Source organism: Eumetopias jubatus, unplaced genomic scaffold (assembly GCF_037043125.1).
Source record: "Eumetopias jubatus isolate StellerSeaLion01/CBP00866 unplaced genomic scaffold, mEumJub1_p1.0 scaffold_9, whole genome shotgun sequence".
NCBI lineage: Eukaryota > Metazoa > Chordata > Mammalia > Carnivora > Otariidae > Eumetopias > Eumetopias jubatus.
In genome coordinates this window covers 23219699-23244708 of record NW_028274815.1, presented here as the reverse complement: position 1 = coordinate 23244708, position 25010 = coordinate 23219699, and the positions used below count along the sequence as shown (strand labels likewise).

At 42.0% G+C, this 25010-nt stretch overlaps 1 protein-coding gene across 1 annotated transcript in view; it reads right to left on the bottom strand.

The window, feature by feature from the left end:
* Positions 1-25010, bottom strand: part of BABAM2 (BRISC and BRCA1 A complex member 2) — a 393748-nt gene that overhangs the window by 15230 nt on the left and 353508 nt on the right. Inside the window, exon 11 of the mRNA XM_028099423.1 lies at positions 19202-19355. Coding sequence (XP_027955224.1) covers positions 19202-19355 — 154 coding nt within the window. The remainder of the gene's footprint in view (positions 1-19201; positions 19356-25010) is intronic.

The window sequence follows — 25010 nt, the reverse complement described above, 5'->3', positions numbered from 1 at the left end:
AGGTAAAAACAGGCGTGCCAGGGGCCAAGCCCAGGCTGCCATGGTCTCAGAAACCGAGGCCAGGCAGTGTGAGCCTGCTGTCGGCCAGCAAGGCCCCTGGGAGAAGACCCCACAGACTTCTAAGACACCAGCGATCAGGAGCAGCTAATACATCTGGGGGCACAGCTTCTACTCTGCACAAAGGCATCGGCCAAGGGAGCAAGTGGGGGCCCAAAGTTTGCCCCTGCTCTACTTGCTAAGCAGTGTGTTCTCCAGCGCTGCATGCCCACAGAAACAGACAGGTTTCTTTTCCTTTTTTTTTTTTTTTTAATACCCAAAGCTATTAGTTGGACTCTGCTCTGCACCAACCCCAAGGGGGCACCTTTACTAGTTAGCACAAAAGTTCTTTGTAGACCAGAGTGGCCCTGAGAAGAGGACCATTCATTTCTGTACTTTGGATTCTCTCTTATGCGTCTGGAACATGCACAGGGGATGCATGTCACTAGGACTCAAAGTTTATAAATTAGAATCTTGTTTGGTTTGCTAACGGGGGAAGAAGATGAAAGAGATTAGTTCTTTCCTAGTCTCTGAATTTTTTAAGGCATCTTAAGGACTCATTTCTGTTTTTCTGACCGCAGCCACCAACCTACCCCAGCACTCAGGGCTATTCCTGCCCTATCCTACAGCTCAGACTCAGGGACAAACACAGACAGAACAGGGGTGGGGTGGGGGGGCAGCCACACAGGTCCTTAAAGCAGCGTCTGGCTCCCTTTTACGGCCATGGTGATCAAGCCAACAAATCGGTGTTCTCTTCCATGGGGGTACAAATGGTGTCCCACCTTGAACCATGCCACTGAACGCAGTCAGACCTGCACAGCTGGGGTGTCTTTTTCCAAAACTGGTGAACACCATGGATGCCAGAGCCAGCAGACCAATAAACACAGACATGTAGCAAAATAAACTGTAAAAACAGCAGAGTAAGTCCCCATCCTCTGTAGATTTCAACAATCTCAAAGCATGCTTTGTGTCGTCCCTACTACAGGGAAGAGAGTTAAGCCCCTTATTAGTTACTTCAGGAATTCTTGCTACAAAAAAACTGCCTGCTGCAAGTTCAAAAGTCATAGAAAGTTGGATCTGGAAACCCTGAAGATCACCTAGTCCAGGGATCACTGAACTTTTTCTGGAAAGGGCCAGAAGGTAATTAGTTTCTGTTTTGTAGGCCATATACTCTATCTCTACAGTCTGACTCTGCCCTTGTGGTGATAGCAGCCCCAGATGATATGTAAATGAATAGGTGTGGCTGGGTTCCAATAAAACTTTATTTATAAAAACAGGCAGCTGGCTATTGTTTGCTCATCCTTATTCTAATCCAACCCCGGTATTTTCAGAGGAGGAGTGACTCCTTCGCAGTCACAGGACCCACCCAAGACCATCCAAAATGGGGACCCGCGTGGCTTGGGCCGAGGAACAGAGATACTGCTGCAGGCCGTAGAACCACTAGTGCGGAAGGCCAAACAAGAAACTGGAGGGTTTGACTCTCACGTTTAACTTCAGAGAGGCCCAGAATGCCAGTGGAAAATCACAGGTTAAAGTCTAATAGGACTGGGAAAGACAACCCACATAGCAAGCTCAGTTGGCAGAGATGTAACCATTGGTTATATCCTCATAAGTATATGTTGCTAAGGTTCATTCATCAGTGAGATTCCGGCCCAGTCTTAAAATGTCTCTGGTGAAGGGCTGGAAAGAAAAGGGAAACAAGGTCCTGGGAAGCCACTGGCACTTGTCTGTTGTGAACCATAGGAGAAGAAAACAGCAAATTCATTTTTTCCAGTCAGCAGCTAGTCAAACACCTAACAGTACATAAATGGTCGGAAGGGACAAACCCTCTCATACAGGGCTTGAGAACAGGTTGTTTTGGCTGTCAAGCATTTTCAAAACAAGTTTTCTTGGTCTCATGACAGGTTGTGGCAAGAAGAAGAAAAAGAAAAGAGTGGAAGATCCCATGATCACGGCTCCGGGTCTCCACGTGGGCCAGCCCTGCCTGCACGGTCAGGTTTGCTTGCAGGGTGTACAGATAAAGCCGGTCTTAGGGTTAATACTACCTCACCAGTGACACCATTTCATCAAGTGATTCCTCTAAGAACTCTCTGGCAGCTGGATAATCATTCTGGTCCGGGAGGAATAGGTCAAAGTCACTCTTAAGCCCAAGGGCGCTGTGTGGCTCAAACCTACGCCCTGCGTTGTTTTAATTTTCACCTCATGTTACATGGACAAATTATGCCTCTGAAACTGAGGTTAAAAGCCATCTGCTCTAAGGTGGATTTTTCCTTCTCAACCGCAGAGCACTTGGGACGGGTGGGGCAAAGAGATCAGAAAGGAGGCACAAACGGGGAGGGCCAAGATCAAGCTGGTCTTAGGAATGCACTTAGTGCATTCACTCCCTACCAGTAGTGATCTCACTCTTAGGGGCTTAACAAACTAGGCCTCAAGGAGGGGATGAGTCAGGCATAAAGCTGGCTATGGCAGCACCAAAGGCCATGCAGCCAGATGGGGATCTGGAGACTACTATTATCAAGTAACCCAGGGAAAATGTTCAGAAATCAACTAGACAAGTGTGGAGGGAGTTTCCAGATCCCCTAAATTAATATTGAAGAGCCTAGGGTCGTAGACCCAGACTTCAATTCAGACTCAAGTTCTGAATGGTTGTGTGACCTTGGGCTTCCTTTCTTGGGTCTCCTTGGTCTCACTTTCAAAGCAAGGCAGCCGGATTGGCCTTTCTGGTCCTCAGACTCACCAGAGCAGGGAGCATTCCGTCAGTTACCATCACGCCTGCTATGGCCATCACAAGTCACACCACATGGGACAGCTGAAGTTCCCACCTTTAGCGTGGCTCCCGGAAGAAAAGCTCTGTGAAAGGGGGCTTGCAATGAATCCGTGAGACAAGTTATCAGAGGCTGTCTTCATTCTGCCAATTGTCTGCAGGAATGGGTTTCTTTTCTGAAGAAAGAGGGTGGGGCTAGGGAAGACTGGTACAAGACAACCCACATCACCCCTGCTCCACCGCCAAACACACACAGGGGCACATCCCAGCATTTCACATCGCTGCCCAGGACGTGACTTGAAGGCACAGTCTAAAGCCAGCTGTGCAGAGTTTATGTTACCCCAGAGAGAGAAGCCTAGAAGACCAGTGAGTTTCCTTTCCCCAGAAAGCCACACAGATTGTTCTGATTCTTGGGCTGTCCCTCTGTACAGGATGCTCAATGAAATTTCAGATAAACAACAAGTAACTTTTTAATATAAATGTGTCCTAAATATTGCATGGGATCTACGGACACCAAACTATTTGGTGTCTGAAAGCCCTGGGCACTGAAGTGGCAAAGAAGGGGGAAAGGACCCAAGGGAAACATTAACAGCGTTCCGCCAACGTGACCATAGAACTTAGTTTCTACTGCCTTTGTGACTGGTTCCCAGCCTAAGAAGGATCTATTGGGATTTATACATCTACTCCCAGGCAGAACACTGTATCAACATGTACTTTCTGAATCTAAGAAAACCCTCGTTGCCCACAGAAGAAAAGGTCAAATGTCTTAGCGTGGCAGTTAATAACCGCGGTTACCATTAGCCGAACACCAACAATATACCAGCATTTTATAATCAGCTTCCCATAGAACATTCACAATCCTCTGTGAAAGAGGACTGTTACCCTCACGTGCAGATGAGAAAACCAATGTCTACAAGGGTAACAAAATACTACCGCAGAATGGCAGAACCAGGATTTGAATTCTGGTTGGTCTGATTTCAGAGCACATGTTCCCTCCACCCTGCAGACTGCTATCTGCCTCTTTTCTTTCTCTCCTGCCTCATCCACTGCTGCCCTCTTCAGTGTATCCTGGCTACCCAGAACCCCCCTGCTTCCTGGCCTCTGGGCGGTCTCTTCCCTGTGGCAGGAAATGTCCTCCCTCGATCACATCTTACCCACACTCCAATGTCAGCCTCCTTGACCTCGGGAAACAGACGTCCTTTCCTCTCCTCCTGCATCCCCCTTGCACACAGCGCATGCTGCTGCCTCAGAAGACAGCCCTTTATGTAGCACTCCCACCCTACCTCTGGTGCAGTGAAGGCAGGGCCAGGGTCCCACACATCACTTATCATGGTGCCTGATACCTACTCTGAATACAGTAAATATTTGCTGGCTGGCTGGCTAGATGGACTGATGGATGGAAGGGTGCTGGTGATGTGGGGAGAGCCTAATCAAAATATCTGCAAGGCCACCCTGGGGCACTCCAAACCTAGGTGTCAACCAAGGCCGAGAGCCTGGAGACTCTGCAGTTCTCAACAGAATGGTGAGCTCAATTGCCTGGCCGAGTTGGGAGAACTCAGGCAATCAAGGGGGAAGAGAGGTGGGGCAGTATAAGAGCAGAATGCAGTCAAAAAGTCGGGAAACCTGAGGTATATTCTCAGTTCCTGTGCTATGTTACCCTGTGACCTTGGACGAGTCATTTTGCTTTGCAGGACCTCAGCTTCATAATCTGTAAAATAGGTACAATGGTAGTATTGATCTCATAGGGTTGTTATGAGATTTATAGGAACTGAAAATCTATGAAGCATTTGGAGCTGTGCTGGTACAGTGCAAGCACTAGGCACACATTTATCATCATCCGCATCCTCATCCTCATCACCTACCAGCTGATCAGGAGAGACTGGGGGATCCACTATCATTTCTGTTGAGAAAACAACAGTTGTGCCTTTACAGATATGTTCCTGTAAATTTCACTTTTCTGGCCAACTGCAATAATGACTATTTAAAGACTATCTGATCCCTAAAATGACCGATAACAAGAAATTCTGGTCTTCTAAATTTTGATTTTGATTTTTAGAAGAGCGACAGAGCTCCTCACTTTGTAATTCTGACTCATACCCAGTGTACTAAGTAGTTAAACCCCATTGTCAGAATGGAATGTCAACCAGTGATGGACCACCCCCCAAATCCATCAGCACACTCTATAGTTGGGGCTCTTCAAACTGGGTGTGTTGTGGTCCCTAGTGCCTTGCACACACTCTGTATATCATATATATCGCCCTGAAATGTTTGCTGAATGAATTACTAGCAATAACTTAACTGCAGAAGCCACCGTAATACTTGGTTCTTACAATCATGGCCGCCCTGAAGCCCGTTCTCCTGACTCAAGCCACAGCATCTCCACCTGGCAACTCGGCCCTGACCGGCCAGGGCACCCAGGAGGCAAAGGACTTGTTCTCCTCCAAAGTGACCTCAGATTAAGGACGACCCTAGAGAACTCCAGGCTCACTTCTGCTTTCTTGGCTTCCATTTTCCACCAGGCATGACTAAGTGCCAGGGGTTCTGTCTGTCTGGGAAGATAAGAGTCACTGGAATTTTTCATCCTCTTCTCCACGTGCAGCCTTTCTGCTAGCTTGGAGGCTGTGAAGCAGCGAGCATCCATCCTTTGGCCTGTTCCATTACGACACCCCCCCCTTTCTTCTTTTGCCCCCTGATTCTAGTGGTAAGTTCGGCCACAGGAATGTTTACTTTCCCTTAAAGGTACTCAGTGCCAGGTCTCTATAATCCCAGAAGAGCTATTTCTGCTCGAGAGTACCCTGGGCTCTCCTCTCCCCCATGGCCACAGCAGCCCTCAGCCTCCAGGTGAGCCACCACGGAAATGGCCGGCCACACAGTGGGTGGGTGGATGGGTGTGTGGATGTGGGCACTGATTTCCTTGTACCACTCCTGTGAGCAAGGGAGCGGGCAACAGGCAGAGTAAAGGTGGGAGGTCAGAGGTGGCTTGGGTTGGATCCTGGACCAGTGAGCAGGGGCATAGTGTTCTAATTGTCATACTGTATGGACTTGAACACGTTTTTCCAGGAAATGAAAATGATGACTTGAACGTCAAGTCTATGCCAATTGCTGTGCTAAGGGTCTTATGCCTATTATTTCATTCAATTCCCACCACAATGGTTAATGCTTACCATACTCCATCTTGGCTGTACTAGATGGTTTCTAAGGCTCCTTCCAAGCTCCGTGTCCTGAGACGGGTCTCCACGGTCACACCTACACTTCTGCGTGGCCACCCAACTTAGCTCTGCTATTGGCGATTTTGCTGCTCTCCAAGCAGAGGTAACTGCCCCAATATCTGCTCCCTGTTTCTGCTCACCTCTATAAAGCTGCATTTCAACAAGTCCTGAATCTTGTTTATTTTCACAGGTGCCCCCTATGCCGAATGATCTGACAACACACAAGATAGGATCCCATTTCTGAAGAAATAAGGCCTCTGCTTGTCATTAATGATGTGCACAGAATGGACGGGCCTGACTCTTCTTTGCTGCTTCCCTTTTTTCTAGAACTCATGCCTTAATGAGAAGTGATAGAAACAAGCAACTTGGCCCTCCTGCCTTGGCTGGACTCCACATCACACATGACAGCCCTGAGCAGCCCTGGCGGCACCTGTCAGAAACCAACACATACATCGGAACAGTCAAGCCTAATTCCCAAGAAGCTGTTTTAACTTGACATCTGAAAATGTATTACATCTAGAAGTATTTTACTGGGTGTGTGTTCAGGGCATATGTGTGCACGTTCCGCAACTGAAGTGTTCTATAAATACCAGATATGGGTTGTACAAAAAAGCATCACGTACAGAGCGTAGTTAATTCCATTTAGTAATGTTTTCAATTTGCGTCTGACCTCTGGCAACAGAGATGGAATTTTCTCAACACGAATAAAAAAGCATGCTAAGCTACCTTACACACAATTTTCACTTAAAATCCCCCAAATATACAGGAACTTAGTGATCTTCAGCTACTAGCCCAGTGCTTTTAGATGAGGGCACTAGGCCCAAGGTGAAGTTTCTTTCCTAAGATCACATGTGCAATTAATAATCGTGCCCAGATGAGACCAAGGTCTCCCAACTCCCAGGTCACTATTCTTTGCATTGTCTTTACTTACTGCTACATTTCTTCTTCCAACAGTTCAAAGGCAATTCTGATTCCATTGATAAATGCATGTTTCTACTTTGGTGTGCTATAAAAATCCCAAACCAATTTCCCTAGCCTTTCGGCTCTGTAAGACATCTGCCTATTTTCCCAAGGAAGAGAATAAATGACCATAACTCACAAACAAGGAAGTCACTGTATTTGGTTATCACCACATTTTCACAGTGGCTGGAAGGGATCATCAGAACCCTCCCCTGAGCACTTGGTAGCTTTACAACAGTACAACTCGGTTCATTTCCCCAACAAAAATGTATTGATTTTCCAGCTACTCTTTTCATGTGCGGTTTCTTCTGGCTTACCCTCACTCTGTTTTCCACTGAGAAAGCAGGAGGCAGGATGGATGGGGAAGTGGGGCAAGGTTCAGTCCTTAAAGCAGACCTCAGAAAGGTCAAAGCGTGGACTCAAAAGAAGCCAGGGACACAGCGGCAGGACCTAATAAAGAGGGCCTGGGGGGTCCTGCCCAAGGGGAGTGAGGAGGCTGAGCGGGGCTGTAAACACTCTGTGCCTGGTACGGCCAGGTCGGTGCGGGCTGGAAGGACAGTAAGCAGCTCTCTCGGGATGAGGGCTGTATTAGCAGTAAGGGATGGCCAGGCTTTTTAAGGGAGCTTATCATTTTACAGCAACAGATGTCAGGTTCTAATAAATAACATGTTCTCTCTGACCTACGCAATTTGGAGAGGCTGCCTGGGCGGCAGGCAGAGCTGGATTCCTCCCCATCACGGTTGGTCTCTGTTCTGAAGGGAAAAACAAACCAAATCCCTTGAAGATACTTTTCAAAATGATTCTCTTGGAGAGTTCAAGGACCCAATCATTCCATGTTATTTATTTGTTTTACTTTTCTCTTCACAGCTTCTATAGTTCTAAACCCCGGGAGGGACAGGTGTGCTTGCCCACGCCGGAACCCAGGGCATGCAGCTGAGGGGAAGGCTTGGGTGACCTTGGCCTTCCCCAGTTGCATTGTGGTTCTGTTCCCGTCCTCCCTGGGCACCCTGATCGCCCAAGCTGTGCTGGCTGGGCCAGAAAATTCCCTCTTCTCTCCAGAAGGGGGTACAGGTAATAAGAGGTTGGGATTTTTTTTTTTTTTTAAAGGGAATTCTTCCTAGGGAACTTAAGGCAAAATAAAATAATAAAGAAAACCCATGAATCATAGCAGCATTGGAACTGTAGGTTCTATCGTTGGGGCACAGCTTCCTGAGAGCCCAAGACTGATGGCTTTGCCTCCCTCATTGCTTTTCTTTGTGCCAATGACTCTTCTGGCCCAGAGTGGCTCAGTTCTGTAGCTGCTCTCCTCGCAGTGGGGGATATGTGGGGATGAGCAATCACAGCTGGCCACAATTTTTACCTTCCTGGCCATCCCCCTACCCTTGGGTGCAGACGAGGGTTCCAGAAATATATCTATAAATGGGAGAAGGGATGGGGGCCAGGGAGGTTGGGGGGGGTGGAGAAGGGGAGGTAGTGGTCCAGGGAGAGAGACAGAGAGAGAGAAAGGGTGGCAAAGTCCCTGTCACACTTTTCCGGAACACTGATGGGTGTCACACATGTCAGGGTGTCCCTCAGGCCGGCTGACCGAGCACAGGGACCGCAGAGGGAGGCCTGACTCTGCAAGGAAATCTCAACAGGAACAGAGCATAGTTTGAGTTGCCTTAAGGAGCTACCAACAAGGCAGAAAGGAAGTGGGTGATTGAGTTCTGGAGAGACAAACACACACAGGCTCACATTATAACCACTTACACTGCATCAACACCTCTCCTGCAGTCCTCCCCGAGTCCCAAAGAATTCTCAGGCCTCAGGGCTCCTGTGACCACACTGTGAAATACCCTTTCGAAATGGGGTTTCCACGCTGTGCTCCATGGTATTTGAGGGACCCAGAGGGGACTCAGAGCCACAGTAAGGGTGGGGGGACATCTAACCCCCTTCTCTGGAATCAAGGAGAGGAGATCTATTTTTATCTGGCTTATTGAGAGGGCTAATGCATAAGACTGGGTTGAAGCATTCGGCAGCTAATGACAAATTTGGAGAAAACTGTGTCTTTGAGAATACTAAGGTATTAACAATGAAAGATAATTGAAATAATCCAGAACGCAGACGATTTTTAAAAAACTTTTTTTGTTGTTGTTAAATAAAAAACTCTTGAAAGAAAAAATTATTCGGTAAAGACAACTGGATGACAAATAATAAAAGTATGCATGGCGAAGAACATATGGGGAATTATGGACTGCTTTGGGAGCATTTGGATAGGTTTCTAAATAAGAAAATAACATCTCTCTCTGACCTTGAGGCAAGAAGGGAAACAACAAATGGTTTTAGGAGGTTCATGAATTACTCCCATGTGTTGACTGAGAAGCTATTTTTTGATAGTCTTTAAGTGATTCCATTTATATAATGGATTTAATTTGTGAGAAACCATTGCAGTGGGTGGTTTGGGGTTAAATCCTATTCTAAGAAACTACTTAGGCCTCTAGGATCAAGCTGATGTTTTACACAATGAAACTCATGGAAAACTCCATCTATTCACAGATTTATCAGACTAGAAAGGATTACATTTGATTCATTCACCTAGACAGATCTAAAGCTATACAAGATGCCAAGGTAGGTAACTAGGAAGTTCAGATTTTTTTCAAAGTGATAGTTGGCTTTATGTAGATTAAACAATCGAAGGATGGATTTTTCCCACTTTCTAAGCTGGTTGGGCTGGCACCAAGAAGACATAACTGTAGGTGACAGTGTCCATGGATGGGGCAGCCCAGAATCTAAGAATCTCTGGCCAAGTCACTGAGGTTAGGGGACTGTTTAGTTGGTTGCAATGCTGATTTTGCTATCCTTTAATTGAAACTCGTTTTCCACCCAGGATAGTGATGTTGATGGTGAACAATGACTGAATGCTCACAACATGCCAGACCCTATGCTGGACAATTCACCTACATTACCCTGTGTGGTAAGCACAATTCTAAGATGGCCCCTGAGATTCCTCACCCCCTGTATAATAATCCCCAGGACTGTGAAAATGGTGGATTTCATTTCTATAATTGGGATTGTTAGGTTACACGGAACAGATGACTTTAAGAAAGGAAGATTAATGGTAGGCCTGATCTAATCAAATGAACCGTTTTTAAATCAAGTCTAGAAATCAGTGACACCAAAGTCAGAGCTTAGAAACAGGAGGATTTGATGCACCACTGCTGGCTCGACCATGGAGGGGCTGTGTGGCAGGAAACAGCCTCCAGCTGACAGCCAGGAAGGAAACCAGTACCTCAGTCCTACAACCACAAGCAACTGAACTCTGCCAACAACCTGAATGAGCCTGGAAGAGGCCCTGGGCCTCAGACGAGACAGCAGCCCCAGTCAACATCTTTAGTTGTTTCGGACCCTGAACGGAGACCCAGGGAGGTTGTATTGGACTCCCAATCCACAGAAACTAAGAGATAATAATCTGTGCTGTTGTAAGCTGTTAAGTGTATGGTAATCTGTTAATTAAAAATAGAAAACTGGGGCGCCTGGGTGGCTCGGTTAAGCATCTGCCTTCGGCTCAGGTCATGATCCCTGGGTTCTGGGATTGAGCCCCACATTGGGCTCCCTGCTCAGTAGGGAGTCTGCTTTTCCCTCTTCCTCTCCTCCCACTCATGCACTTGCACATGCATGCTCTCTCTCAAATAAAAAATCCTAAAAAAAATAACAACAGAAAACCATACATACCATTTGATACTCACAATAACCTCTAAAACTAGCTTCACTATTTAACAGAGAAGAGGACAGACTCGGGGAGATTATGAATTTGCCCCAAGTCACACAGCTGGTGAGTGGCAGAAACAGGTTTCAACTCAGCTGTCTTGACTTTAGGGTCAGTGCTCTTAATTGCCACATGCATTTCCTCTCTGTATTTATGTTACTCAAGTGCCAGGCCTCTGAGGAGGGAGGCTCAGACAAGTGGTAAAGAGAATGGGGAACTGTATCTGTCTGCCTGGGGACAGATGTGCAAAAAGTCAGAGGCCTTGTGTTGTGCCCTGACTACTAGAAGCTAGCTGTGTGCCCTTAGGAAAGTCCCTTAATCACTCTGAGCCTCAGTTTCTTTATCTGCATGAAGGACAATGAGGATTTCTACACTGTACCCCACACAGGGCTGCAGTGATGATCCCATGAAGGTGTGCGAGAGTGCACTGTAAATGGTGAAGTCCACAGGGCAGACAAAGGTGCCTGGATATCATGCAGGTATAGCTTTCTTTTCTTGATGACTTCAAGTCTCAATGTTTTCTGCATAGAGGGTGGATATGGTTCTCTGATGGCTTGTTCCAAGGAAGACATTTAAAAATTAGTGGGGGTTTTTGGGGAGGAAATGAGTCTCTTTGTCCTTTATTTGGGAATTACAGAATAAAGTGGAATGTGATTTTTCTTTCTTTTCTTAAATTCTTTAAAAGTCAGCTCACTGTTAAAAGCCAAAGTAATAACAATGTATTATGGGATTCACAAAATATGTAGAAGTGAAACATTTGAGTATAATAGCACAAAGGACAGTAGGAAGTATAAAGAGAATTAAGAGTATTTTAGGTTTTTACATTGTATTTGAAGTGTTATGATGTTAATTCATGGTAGACAATAATAAATTAAGGATGATTTTAGTGTATTAATAACTCAAATATGACACAAAGAGCTGTAGCTAAAAGGACAATAGGAGAAAAAATGTTATACTAAAAAATACTCAAATAAATTAAAGGGAGGATTTGGAAGGGAAGGACAAAGGAATACAAAATACATAAACATATAAATGAAATTAAATAACAAACAGTAAGATGGTAGACTTAAACTCAATCAGTTCATTACTTACATAAAATGTAAATGAACCAAATACTCTAATTAAAAGGCAGAGATTATCAGACTAGATTTAAAGAAAACCAACCTACAAAACGTTTCCTTGAAATATAAAGACACACAGAGGATGAAAGAAAAAGGATGAACAAAGATAAACCATGCAAAAAATAAGTATAAGAAAGTTGGCACAACTATATTAATATCAGACAAAGCAGACTTCAAGTCGAGGAGAGTTACCAGAAATAGAGAGGGTCATTCTATAATGATCAAAGGGCTAATTTATCAAGATACAATAATTCTGAGTATGTGTGTACCTAAGTAACAAAACTCCAAATCCAAAAAGCAAGAATGGACAGAACTAAAAGGAGAAATAAACAGATCCAAAACCACAGGTGGAAATTTTAACACCTCCTTTCAAAAACCGAAACAATAATAAACACACAAAAAAAACAGTAAGGATATAGAAGCTTTAAATAACATTAAGAAGTAATTTGGCTTAATTCACATGTATATATAATACCATACCTCAAAAATGCAGGACACACATTCTTTTCAAGTTCATATGGACTATTTACCAAGATAGACCATATATTGGGCCACAATACAAATCTCAATAGATTTCAAAGGCTTAAAATCATACAGATTATGATCTCCAACCAAAACAAGAATTAAATTAGAAATCAGTAAGATATCTAGAAAAATCCCCAAACACTTGAAATTCAAGCAGCACAATTATAAACAATGCACAGTTCAAAAAGAATTCACAAGAGAAATTAGAAAATATTTCTAACAAAGTAACAAAAAAATGTATTAAAATTTGTCGGATGCAGCTAATGCAAAACTTAGAAATTTGTAGCTTTAAAGGCTTATATTAAACAAGAAGAAGGGATTAAAATCAATAACATAAGCTTCCATTCTAAGAAGCTTGAAAAAGAACAAATTAAACAAAAAAATAGAAGGAAGGAAATAATAAAGATAAAAGCATAAATTAATAAAATAAATAACTTTCTTTGGAAAGATAAGTAATACTGATAAGCCCCTAGCTAGACTGTTTCAAGAAAAGGGGAGAGAAAATAACAGAAACTTTCATTATAAGGAATGAAAGAAGTTATATCGGTATAGCCCACAAATATTAAAAGGAAAATGAGGGAATATTATAAACAATCTCGCAACTAGTCAATTCAACAACTTAGACTGGATAACCTGCTTAAAAAAACACAACTTGCTAAAACTAACACAAGAAAAAACGATGACTATCCCTATATTTTGTAAAGATTTCTTTGAATTTCTTTCCATAAATAAAACTTTATCAAACATTAAAAAAAATAGAGCTGAACCTACATAAACTCTTTCAGAAAACAGAGGTGGAAGGAAAATTTTCCAGTTTATTTTATGAAGCTAGCATAGTGCGTTTATTAAAATCTGACAGGACAACACAAGATATCAATATCACTCATTAAAATGAATGTGAAATATCACTCATTAATATCACTCATTAAAATGAGTGTGAAAATACAAACATCTTAACACAACATTAGCAAATCAAATCTAATAATATAAAAAAGGATAAACATCATGACCGAGAAGGTTTATTTATCCATGGAATGCAAGGTTGGTCCAATATTCAAAAACTAATTAATATAATTCAACCACTATAATAGAATAAAGCAAAACCATAGGATCAGGCCAATAGATACAGAAAAAACATTCTACAGAATTCAACACCCATTCATGATAAAAACTCTTAGCAAAGTGGGAATGCAAGAGAACTTATTCAATGTGAGAGACACATCCATGTAAAACCTACTGCTAACCTCAACCTTAATGTGAACACGTAAGGCCAGATGTCTGCTCTTACCACTGTGTACAACATTGTACTGGAGGTCCAAGCCAGTGCAAGTAGGTAAGAAAAAGAATTTTTAAAAACATAAAAATAATAAAGATGGAAATAAAAAAGCAAAGCTGTTAACAGATGATATGATTGTTTATGTAAAAAACACTAAGAAAAGTACAAAAAAGCTACTAGAATTTAGTAATCATGAACTTATTAGCAATGTCACAGGACACCAGGTCAATTGAGAAAAATCGTCTATATTCCTATATACCAACAACAAGTGGAAAATAAAATCTAAAAAATTATCATTTACAATAAAAGCAAAACCACTTTAAAAAATGCAAGACTGCTACACTGAAATCTCAAAACACTTCTCAGAGAAATTAAAGACCTAAATAAAAACCCTGTTCATTGATTCGAAGATCCAATACTGTTAAAATGTCAATTTTCCCTCTTGTTGATCTATAGATTTAATGCCATCCCAATCAAAGTCTCAGGGGGCTTTTTTTTTTTTTTTTTGAGGAGAATTTGGAGTTGGAATTGGCAAACTAATTCTAAAATTTATATGGAAATGCAAAGGACCCAGAATAGCCAAAACAATCTTCAAAAAGAACAAAGATGAAGAATTTACATTTCCTGACTTTAAGAAATATTGGTATTAGTAGACCAACAGAAAAATAGACCAATGAAACAGAACAGAGTATCCAGAAATAGACCCCCTCATATATAGTCACTTTATTTTGACAAAAGCATGAAGGTAATTCAACAGAGAAAAAAACCTTTTATTCAACACATGTTGCTGAAATACCTGGATATATGTAAACAACTTCAGCTTCCATCTCATACCATCCACAAAAATTAATTTGAGATGGATCAGAGACCTAAACGCCAAACCAAAATGAAAGCTTGTAAAACAAACAGAACAATTTCATGACCTTGTGGTAAGCAAATACGTATGAGGCTACAAAAGCATTAACATAAAAAGAAAACACTAATAAAATCAATTTCATTAAAAATAAAAATTTTCTGCTCATCAAAAGACACTGTTAAGAAAATGAAAAGGCAAGCCACAGATTAGGAGAAAATACTTGCAATGCATAAATCTGACAAATATATAAATAACTCTTGAAACTCAATGATAAAAAAAACCCAACAACCTAATTAAAAATAGGTAAAATTTGAACAGACACTTTTTAAAAGAAGATATACCAATAAGCACATGAAAAGATGATCAGCATCATTAATCATCAAGAAATTAAGATTAAAAAACACAATGAGATCTCCTTTCATCCCCTCTGAAATAGCTAAAATTAAAAGACTGACAATACCAAGTGTCAGGGAGGATACTGGAACAAATGGAACCCTGTATTTGGCCAGTGGGAGTGTAAGCTGGTATAAAGACTTCAGAAAAAATCTGTCGGTTTCTTATAAAGTTAATCATACACATACTCCCCCTTCCCAGTTATTTACTCACAGAATTGAAACTGTATGTCTATAAAAAGGTTCATATGAAAACGTTTTTAGCAGCTCATTTCATAAAGTCCCCAAACTGGAAACAACCTAAATATATATAAGCAGATGAATGCATTAATAAATTATGGTATATTCCTATAATGGAAATGCCTCAGCAGTAAAAAAGGAATACCATAACAGATAAATCTAAAATAATTATGCTGACTACAAAAGACACAAAAGTATATAATCTGTATTATTCCATTTATAAGAAGTATCTAGAAAAGGAAAAACTAAGACATGGGACAGTGTCTGTCCTGGGGATGAGGAGACTAACTGGAAAAGGTAGAAGGTAACTTTGTCAAAACTCCATCAAAAGATATACTAAAATTTGTCCACTTTATCATATGTGAATTACACTGCAATAAATATCTTTAAAAAGATAGATATGCAAAGCCCCCGCCTTCAAAGAACTCAAAATTTGATTAAGGAAATGAAACAATATAAAGATACAAAAAAAAATAATACAAAAGAGATTTCAAAGCAGCACACCTGGTCCTTGACTTACAATGGTTCCACTTAATTTGTTGACTTTACAATGATGCAAAAGTGACATGCATTCAGTAGAAGCCGTACTTTTGAATTTTGAGCTCTTCCCGGGCTACGTGGCAGAATTCTCGAGGTGCTGGGCAGTGGCAGCAAACTGCAGCTAGCTCCCAGTCTGCCACACGATCAGGAAGGTGAACAATTGATACGCTTACAACCATTCTGTCCTCATACAACCATGCTCTCTTTCACTTTCAGTACTGTTCAGTAAATTATGTGAGCTATTCAACACTGTATTGTGAAATAAGCTTTATGTTAGATGATGTTGCCCAACTGTGGCTAAAGTTAAGTGTCCTGTGCACATTGAAGGTAGTGCCACGTTAAGTTATGATGTTGGGTAGGTTAGGTGTAATAAATTCATTTTCAGTTTACAAATGATATTTTCAATTTACGATGGGTTTATAGGTACATAACCCTTTTGTAAGCTGAGGAAGATCTGAGACTAGGCAGAGGGGAAGAAGCTGCCTGCATGTTAGCATGCATGGAGAAAACCGGAGGGAAGAACGCTGAAGGATCTGAAGGGGCAGAAAGAGGGTGGGAAGAAGGAGTGAGCAAAGGCACTGTGGAACAAAGCGGAAGCTAAACACAAGAGTCTTCCATATGTCCATTCACTGACCCTTCAGATCAAGCCCATCCAATAGGGAGGAGTACAGTCTTGTTCTACAGGATCAAGTTCAGAAAGGTTAATAGCCCTGCCCAAGGCCATAGAGCTTATTCGATTAGAACTTGTGATAGGAGCTGGGCATGGGATTGCGTGACCCCAAAGCCTATGATCACCCAGTAGAGGGCATTTCACTTGTGAGGACAGAATTTGCTGGACAGCCATGAGCAAGAAGCACATGTCCTAGGAAAAGCTCTGGTCAGTGCCAGAAAGTGTCCTTCCTGAGGTCACATGTTTAGAATTTTGCTCTAGAGGAGGGAATAAACAGCTGACTCCACTCAACGGGCTCTACCGCTATTCATAAACCGTGAGTGTTTATGTCATGGGCAGAGCTCCCCGAGTGAATTATAGCCTTTCACGCACTGTGCACGTACAATATTTTCACAGGACAAAGAAACAGGGCATGTAAGGAATGCTGCAGTTGACCTCTCTCTCTTTCTGTCCTTTCTCTCCAACTCTCTCCACCAATCTCAAGCCTGTCCTGCAGGACAGTTCTCGGATTGTGCTGATCCATCACCTGGCTTTCTGACACAGCCCAGGGAAGTTACTCGGTTCAATTTAAAGAAGAGAGCTTTTAAACTATTTCTTCTTCCTAGTATGAGCGGCTGGCTTTCTCTTTTATTACATCTAAAATGAATCCATCTTCACTACTGTAGAAAGCGGATTTTTTTTAACGTTACTTCAGATGTTTTCTTTAGGCTGGTGTTAACATAAAGCAAATGTCTCTTGCAACTCTGAACCAATCTGTTAAGATAAACAGGCTTCACTTAACGATCTTCCTATACTGAAATCACAGGCTTGTGGTCTGCAACTCCTTAAAGACTCAATTCATACATGCTAAAATGTCTAGTTAAGAAACACACACACACACACACACACACACAGTTTTGCCATGGAAACCACAAGGACATGTCTGGTTCAGACTCCATAGCACATACCACAAATAACAGCCCATCTTCTAAGGGCAGATCTTATATATACACAGGGAAAGCCCAGAAAATTAAACAATTGCAATACCCCAAACATAAAACTTATTTTTGAATCCCTTTTTTTTCACGTCTGTTTCAACATATCTAAGTCTTAATCATTGTTATTAGGTACATTTGCATATGCCTGTCGTTTTCCTTAAATAGAATTTCAGACTTGGACCTCATGGATAAAAAAGGGAAATGCAGGGAGAAAGGGCACATTGAAGTCTCAGATAACACTTCTGGATCCCACATATGAATGTGGGAAGATCTGTGTTTCTACAGAAAGCAGCCCTGTCATTATTGAACAGAGCCCCAATCCTGATTAAGTGAAGGTTTTGTACCTACAGAAAGTATAGGAGATGCCAGGAGGCCCCCTGGGAGGGAAAGAAGTCTCAGGGAGCGGAAGGCAAGAGCAAGAAGCCCTACTAATCGAGAGCATTCTAGGTCTGGCAGGCCAGGTTTTGTTAGTACTTAAAACTGTCAGAAATCTGGTATGATAAAGGCTTTGATCTCTCCTGCTGGGCTATAAATTCCATGAAGACATGAACAACTTCCAATGTGTTTATCACTATCCCCAAGCATGGAGCTCATTGCCTGGACCGTGGTAGCTGCTCAGTAAACGCTGAATGACTGAATGAAGATGTTTAATAAATATCCTTCATATCTGTGATGCTGTGGATCTCATCATCCTTCAGCTGGGATCACAGGGGTGACCGTATGGCTGTTCAGAGTGATAAAGTAATAACCACCTGCCACTCTAACCATGACATATTTTTGGAAACTATGATTTTGATCCACTGTGGCTTCAATCTGGGAGGCCATGGTTCATGAAGACTGGTGTTCCAGATACTAAAGTGTTACCCAGGCTCAGATGGTTAAGCGTCTGCCTTCAGCTCGGGTCATCGTCACGGGGTCCTGGGATCAGGCCCCACATCAAGCCCCATATCGGGCTCCTGGCTCAGCGGGGAGCCTGCTTTTCCCTCTCCCTCTGCCTCTCCCCCTGCTCATGTGCTCTCTCTCTCTGTATCTCTGTGTCTCAAAGGAATATTAAAAAAATTAAAAAAATAAAGTGTTACCCATAAAACACCAACATATTTGTACATTTACCTATCCCATAGGACGTGTGAATACTTTCTACATATAGGTTCATGGGCAGTACTTAAATCTCTAAGCTCCAAACTCTAGCTAACTTCAACTTCTATCAAATTCCCAGCCTACTTCCACAGGGATTCTAACAGTTCCAAGCTATTTGCATAGCCATTTATTCAGACGAAGACGACACAGGCCCTAATTTGGGCAATGGTGGTAGAGATTCAATGAGATATATAATGTTTGTTCCTTCAGAGACATTACAGTTCCACAAGAAAAACTTGGTACTGGACGCATGTATTGACCACTAAGCAGAAATTCTATTTGTTTACTGTCAGCTGAAATTTTCCATTTTTTTAAAAAAAATATGAAAATAGCTTCCAACATTTTCATCATCAACACCATTTATCCACAACTCTAATTCCTCTAGTACTTTTTCTCTAATCTAAATAGACCAGTAGATTTCAGATAAATCCTGTAACCCATTTAAAAAAACAACCAATCTACCTGATGAGTCTAGATAAGGGGTTGGCAAACTTTTTCTGTTAAGGGCCAAACAGCAAATATTTTTGGCTCTGTAGGTCATGTGTGATCTGTTGCAATTTCTCACTCTGCCATGGTAGCATGGAAGCAGCCATACAAAATAAGTAAAGAAATGGGCATGGCTGTGTTTCAGTAAAACTTTATTTACAAAAACAGGCACAGGACAGGCTTTAGCCTGCAGGCAGTAGCTTGCCAACCCCCGGACTAGAGAAAGGAAGTGCTCCTATTTGTAGGAAACACAGTGGATTCACTTACTTTGCTCTTTTGGCCATCTCATTTCCATCCCATCTGGGGCTGTATGGATAATTTTTTTGGGCCTGGGAATAAAGCTGTCCACTGTTGGTAAAGTGATAGACGGACTGGAATGTGAGAGTTGGCTGGTCTCGAGGGAAAAACAGGGGCAGGTCAACTGCAAAGACAAAAGAAAAGAAGCAAGTTAGGGCTTAAATGTATGGGTTAAACCTGAATGTTGGGTACAGACTCTATCTGAACCACAAAAACTGTTTGAGGCTTAGGTAAAAGGTATGGAGAGAGGGAACAAGAAATACCAAGGTGCCTTCCCTGCCTTCCAGGAGTTTACAGTCTAGGTACATAAATGAAAATCACACATAAATAAATTTAACCAATATGAGGCATGATGCGTGGGTGCTGACAGATGCTATGAAGTGTTCACAGAAGCTGGGCACTCCCAGCCATGTGAACGCCTCCCATGGCAATTACTTTGTCCAGGATTCCATAGAGAAGTTAGTTGATTATCTGTTTTAAATCTCTTTTAAAATCATAAATTCTTCAAAGGTTGGGCAGTACCTTCCTCATCCAGCATTTGATGGAGGGGGTGGGATGGAGGCTGTCCTTAAAGAATGGATTTGGAATGGGGAGCAAGAGAGCAGGTGATAATCTTTCTACTTTATAGGATACAGCCACTGGACCACCAGCAAAAATAAAGTTACCACTTTACTTCCAATCAAGCAGTGAATTCTGATACTCAGCACTTTGAAGCTTCTCCAGATGTGTTACCACATATAGTTCCTAAACCAGTGGGGGCTCCTTAATGGAACGCAACAGGGACTCATCTGAACACTGCATTATATCTACTTCGAGGGTGTAGCCTGATTCCAGTGTTGGCTGCTAACAAGTATTATGTGCTTATATCTGTTCATTTTGGGGTCCTTTCACTCAATTCTTAAAATAAAACGACTCCTGGGCGCCTGCGTGGCTCAGATGGTTAAGCATCTGCCTTCGGCTCAGGTCATGATCCCGGAGTCCTGGGATCGACTCCCACATCGGGCTCCCTGCTCCTTGGGAGCCTGTTTCTCCCTCTGCTTCTCTCTCTCTCTCTCCCTCTGTCTCTCATGAATAAATAAATAAATAAAATCTTTAAAAAAAAAAAAATAAAAAAAATAAAAAATAAAAAATAAAACGACTCCTTCTTTTTAGTTTGAGGCAAACCGACACTATAAACACAGACTGTTTCAATAGCACATTCTTCAAGGCATATATTGTATATTTGTGTGGATGTTATCACTTCCAGGGCAAAGAACAGGCACATTAACTTGGGAAAATATAATAATGAGAAAAAAATGTGTATAGAATTTCCTAGCTTCACAGAGTACTTTTACATATTTTATCTAATTTGAGACTTATAATTCCATGAAGCAGACATTATTTTTACCATGTGCATTTAACAGACGAACAAACTTGAGACTCCAAGAGGTCGATTAACTTGCCCGAGCCTTAGCTAGTGGAGGCAGGGTTCAAATCTAGACCCATGGTGCAAATCCTGAGCTCCTTCTATTGGGCCCCATTGCCTCCTGTTCACAACACATTCACCGTGTTATCATTACAGTTTAGGAAGCTAAAATCTCTACTATGAAGAATGTACAAGATTCACCTTTTTGGCTACATGAGGCAAATATATGAAAATACACACTAGCTAGCTGCGTATTTGTCACCATGCCAGTGTAGGGTGACATTTGACTTGGGCTAGGCCCTCTAAGCATCCAAAATGATTTCATGAAGGAAAAGTCAATTCGCAGCAAACTTTAAAAAAACCCAAAAAAACAAAAAACAGAAAAACTGTCCAGTGGCAGGCCCTCTTAGGCCACTGGGTCTATCTGACTCTGACTCAGTGCTGCAGGGGGTTTCTGCATATGAATCACCACAACCCCCAAAAAGCGGGAAGACTGTGAATATCCACTCATAAGTCACATTTTCCACGTGCCTCAGTGCAGTTTCAGCACATGCCTATTTGTGCCAAAGCAGAGATTTAGTAACATGCAGGAATAATACGAAGTATGAAAAACAGACTGACTCAAATTAGAAATAATCCAATAGAAATATATTTCTAAAATTAAGTTTATATATTTTCTGATTACTCACTGTATCTCCTCTAATTTTAGAAAAAATGCCCATTCACATACAGTTTAATTTCACTTCAATTGTTTATATTACATGTTAAATATACAAATATAAAACAAGATTCACATTAACCCCCAGAGCAGTCATCAACAGCACTGGTGAAAGGTATTTAACATGTAAGCTTCCCTTCAAAAATGCAGTCATTTTGAATAATAGAATTCAGTGGCAAGAATTTGCCAATTTAAATAAGCACAGTCACATTCAGGATCAAAGTAATACAGAGAATACCACAGTCTTCATGACTGTCAAGCTACCGGCTTTTTCTGGGCTTTGGAATACATTATATTTTTTGTTCCTGTTATTTTGTTTTGTAGAAAATGAGTTGCTGGTATTTTGACATGCCGAAAATGATTTTCCCACCTAGATCTGAACCATCCACTTTGACCCCCTAAATGCCCAATTAAGATCAGAAACAATTCAAAATGTGAATGTAAATTTATTTACCCAGGCAAGTAAATTGTTCTGATTAAAAGAAAAAAAAACTGCCAGCCAGCTACATGCTGAGATGTACTGTGATCCCAGAAAAACATTGATTGCATGATTATTTCTCCATGGAGCTTTTTCTAAAAAAGTATAGTTGAAGCCAATATTAAAATTTGAACACAGTAGCTGGATGATCAGCAAAGCAGGAATGGTCAGAGTACTTGAGAAATAAAGTTGGTAATCTACATATGAGAAAATAAAATTCAAAAAATATAAATATCTTATTCAACTTAACTAAACGATATTCTATCTGTATCAGTCAGCAGTCAATAAAAGGATATTCTTTAAAAAATGTTCTGCATAAGAGAGAGTTAATAACTAAAATGTTTATGAGAAATACTTCGCATTTTTCTTGTAAGAATGATTTGAATGGTACAAATTAGTCAGAATTAAAAAAAAAAAAAAAAAACACAAAGCTTGTTTTCCTTATCCCCAAATGTTTCTGCCACTTAATGTTTGCCTATAAAGCTAACACGTGATTTTTTTTTTAAGGTTTTATTTTTAAGTAATCCCCACACCCAACATGGGGCTCAAACCCAACCCTGAGATCAAGAGCCACATGCTCTGCTGACCGAACCAGCCTGGCGCCCCTCACTCATGAGTTTCTGACACAAAGTAAAGTGAGACCGCAGGCCTTCAAACAGCTAACTTGCTCTGAAGGTACTCCCAGGGTTCTAAGCCATTTGGGCTCACAGCTTCAGCTAGATCAAAACAGAACATTTTAACCATTGGATTCCTTCGAACACAACCCACCTACCAGCTCCAGTTTGATTCCCAGAGGAGAATCATTTCATTTGGTTCAGTTACTCATCGTCAGTACTATTTTGACAACTGCTTCCTATTTCCTTCTTCCTGTATACAGAGACTGAATTTTGGTCAGCTCTCCGTCCATGGAAGGGATGGTCCTCACTTGTTCAGTGTAATTTCAATAACCACTGCCAAAGTATTACTTTCTTCAAGAACTTGTTGAAACAAGTCCCTGCCAAAACACTTGCGATTCTGTATGACCTGGGCATTTCACAGCATTCCCTCACAGGGCCCTGCTGCCCTGGCGGAGGGTGGGGATCATGAAACTCTGCACCAGCTTGCCCCGTGCTGGACAGTCGCTGCAGGGAGGAGTCCCACGGGTCATAGTCCCAGAGCTCTCGTACTTGTTCTCCAGGCAACTGGCAGTCATGCGGCTTTGAGGAGCCGAATATGGACCAATAAACTTCGCTGCCTCTCTCTACACCACGCTGGGATTCAGATGGACAGATGCAGTTTTGCTTTCTCTAGTAAACAAGCTTAACTGTCCCCAAATGCTCATCCTTTCACCGTAAGACGACTTCATTAGAGTTGTATCTAAATTCATAAGACTCTCTAGAAATTTGTCACTTCTCCAAAGACCTCACGATGGAAAAATGGCCCCCAACAGCCAAAAGCAATGCTACATCACGTAGGTGACACACAGGACAGCTGTCAGATACTCACTCAGAACATTTCGGGCAGAGTTCTCACAAGTTTGATCATAGGATCTTTCCAGAAAAAAAAAATCTAATTATGGCAAGATTAGGACAAGGTACATGAACAGTAAGTAATGATAACTAGTAGTCTGGCACAGAGGAAGGAGAGGGAATAATAAATAAAAGCAGACTTAGGAAATCAAAAATAATCCCAGTCTGGGGCCATTCAGCATAGAACGAAAAGCCCAACCATCCCTCAAGCTACTACCATACTGTAAGTAATGTTCACTCCCAATCTCAGTAACCTGGCAGACACTCTTGGTTCCCTACCAAGAGCCATCTATTCTCCATTCTTTTTTTTTTTTTTAACAAAAGGAAGGGAGGAGGGAGGGACAGAGGGAGAGGAAGAGAGGGAAAATCTTAAGCAGGCTCCACACCCAGTGCAGAGCTCAATGCAGGGCTTGATCTCATGACCCTGAGATCATGACCTGAGCCAAAATCCAGAGTCGGGCACTTAACCAACTGAGCCACGCAGGTGCCCTTCCATCCTTCTTTTTTAAGGGTAGAGCCCTCCTCCCACTTCAGAGTCCTAAAGTGCTGGGTATTCACTCTCTCAGCCTTCCATAAGACCAAGGCATGGAAATGTGACTCAGTCCTGCCAATGAGACCCAAGGGGAAGTTGGCTAGGGGTCTTCTGAGAAATATTTTCCTGAGCAAAGACATGTATAAGGAGAAGCCCCCATTTCATTCTTGCCTAGATCTTGTCATGTGAGATCCTGAGGCTTGGAGCTGTGTATCCACCTTGTGACCGTGAGGGGAAGTCAGCCTGACATCACTGAGCTATTGAATTCCTCAGCCCTGGAATGCCCAGCTCTGGATTCCTTGTTATGTGAGACCACTGCAAGTCCTAACTACCTAAACCTCTTTTAATCAAGTCTTCTCAGACTTGCAGTCAAAGAAAGGCATCTAAAGAAATGTTATTTCTTGCAGCTTCTGTTCAAGAAGGCAGGATAATTGAATAACCAATTTCAGAAGTATTTCCACCAAGCATGGTTGAAAACATTCAAGGCACATAAATAGGAAAGTCTGAGTTGTCAGGAGAATGCAGTTCTGTGGGACAGTTCAATACTTGAAAATGCCAAACAAATGAGGGGTTAACCATAATTGCTTCCCTGGGAGTCACATCATCAGATATTTTCATCCTTATTCACAAGTCAGCCGTTATTTCATTTCTCCAAACCTTCCAAATGCTATATTGCTGCATTCTTGGGTCAGTAGGGAAGATACTCATGCCTTCACTTTGTGGTGGTTACAGTGGTATTTCCATTTTCAGTCCTCTGTAGACTCTCCAGTTCCTCGAAGCCTCATTAGCAGACAGTTTTTAACCCCATGTTGACTTGCTATAAACGCCCCTCTAATGATGACTCCATCTAAGGTCAACTCTCCCTAAAAGCAGTTTGCTCACATCTCATTCCCAGGCTTCCCCTGCAGTGAGCACAAAACCACCCAGTGAAGTCTGCCATTTATTAACTGACCACCCCTTACTGACACCCTCTTACAAACTGCACACTAAACCTTTGAGACACACGGATTCTAACCACTAGAAAGTGAAACACCACATATCCAAAGCACTCGCCTACAAGAAATATAAAAGGAAAGTTTTCCAATTCAGAAGTAATCCTACCCAAGGCATTGGTGTCTCCTTTTACCATCCCTGTCTT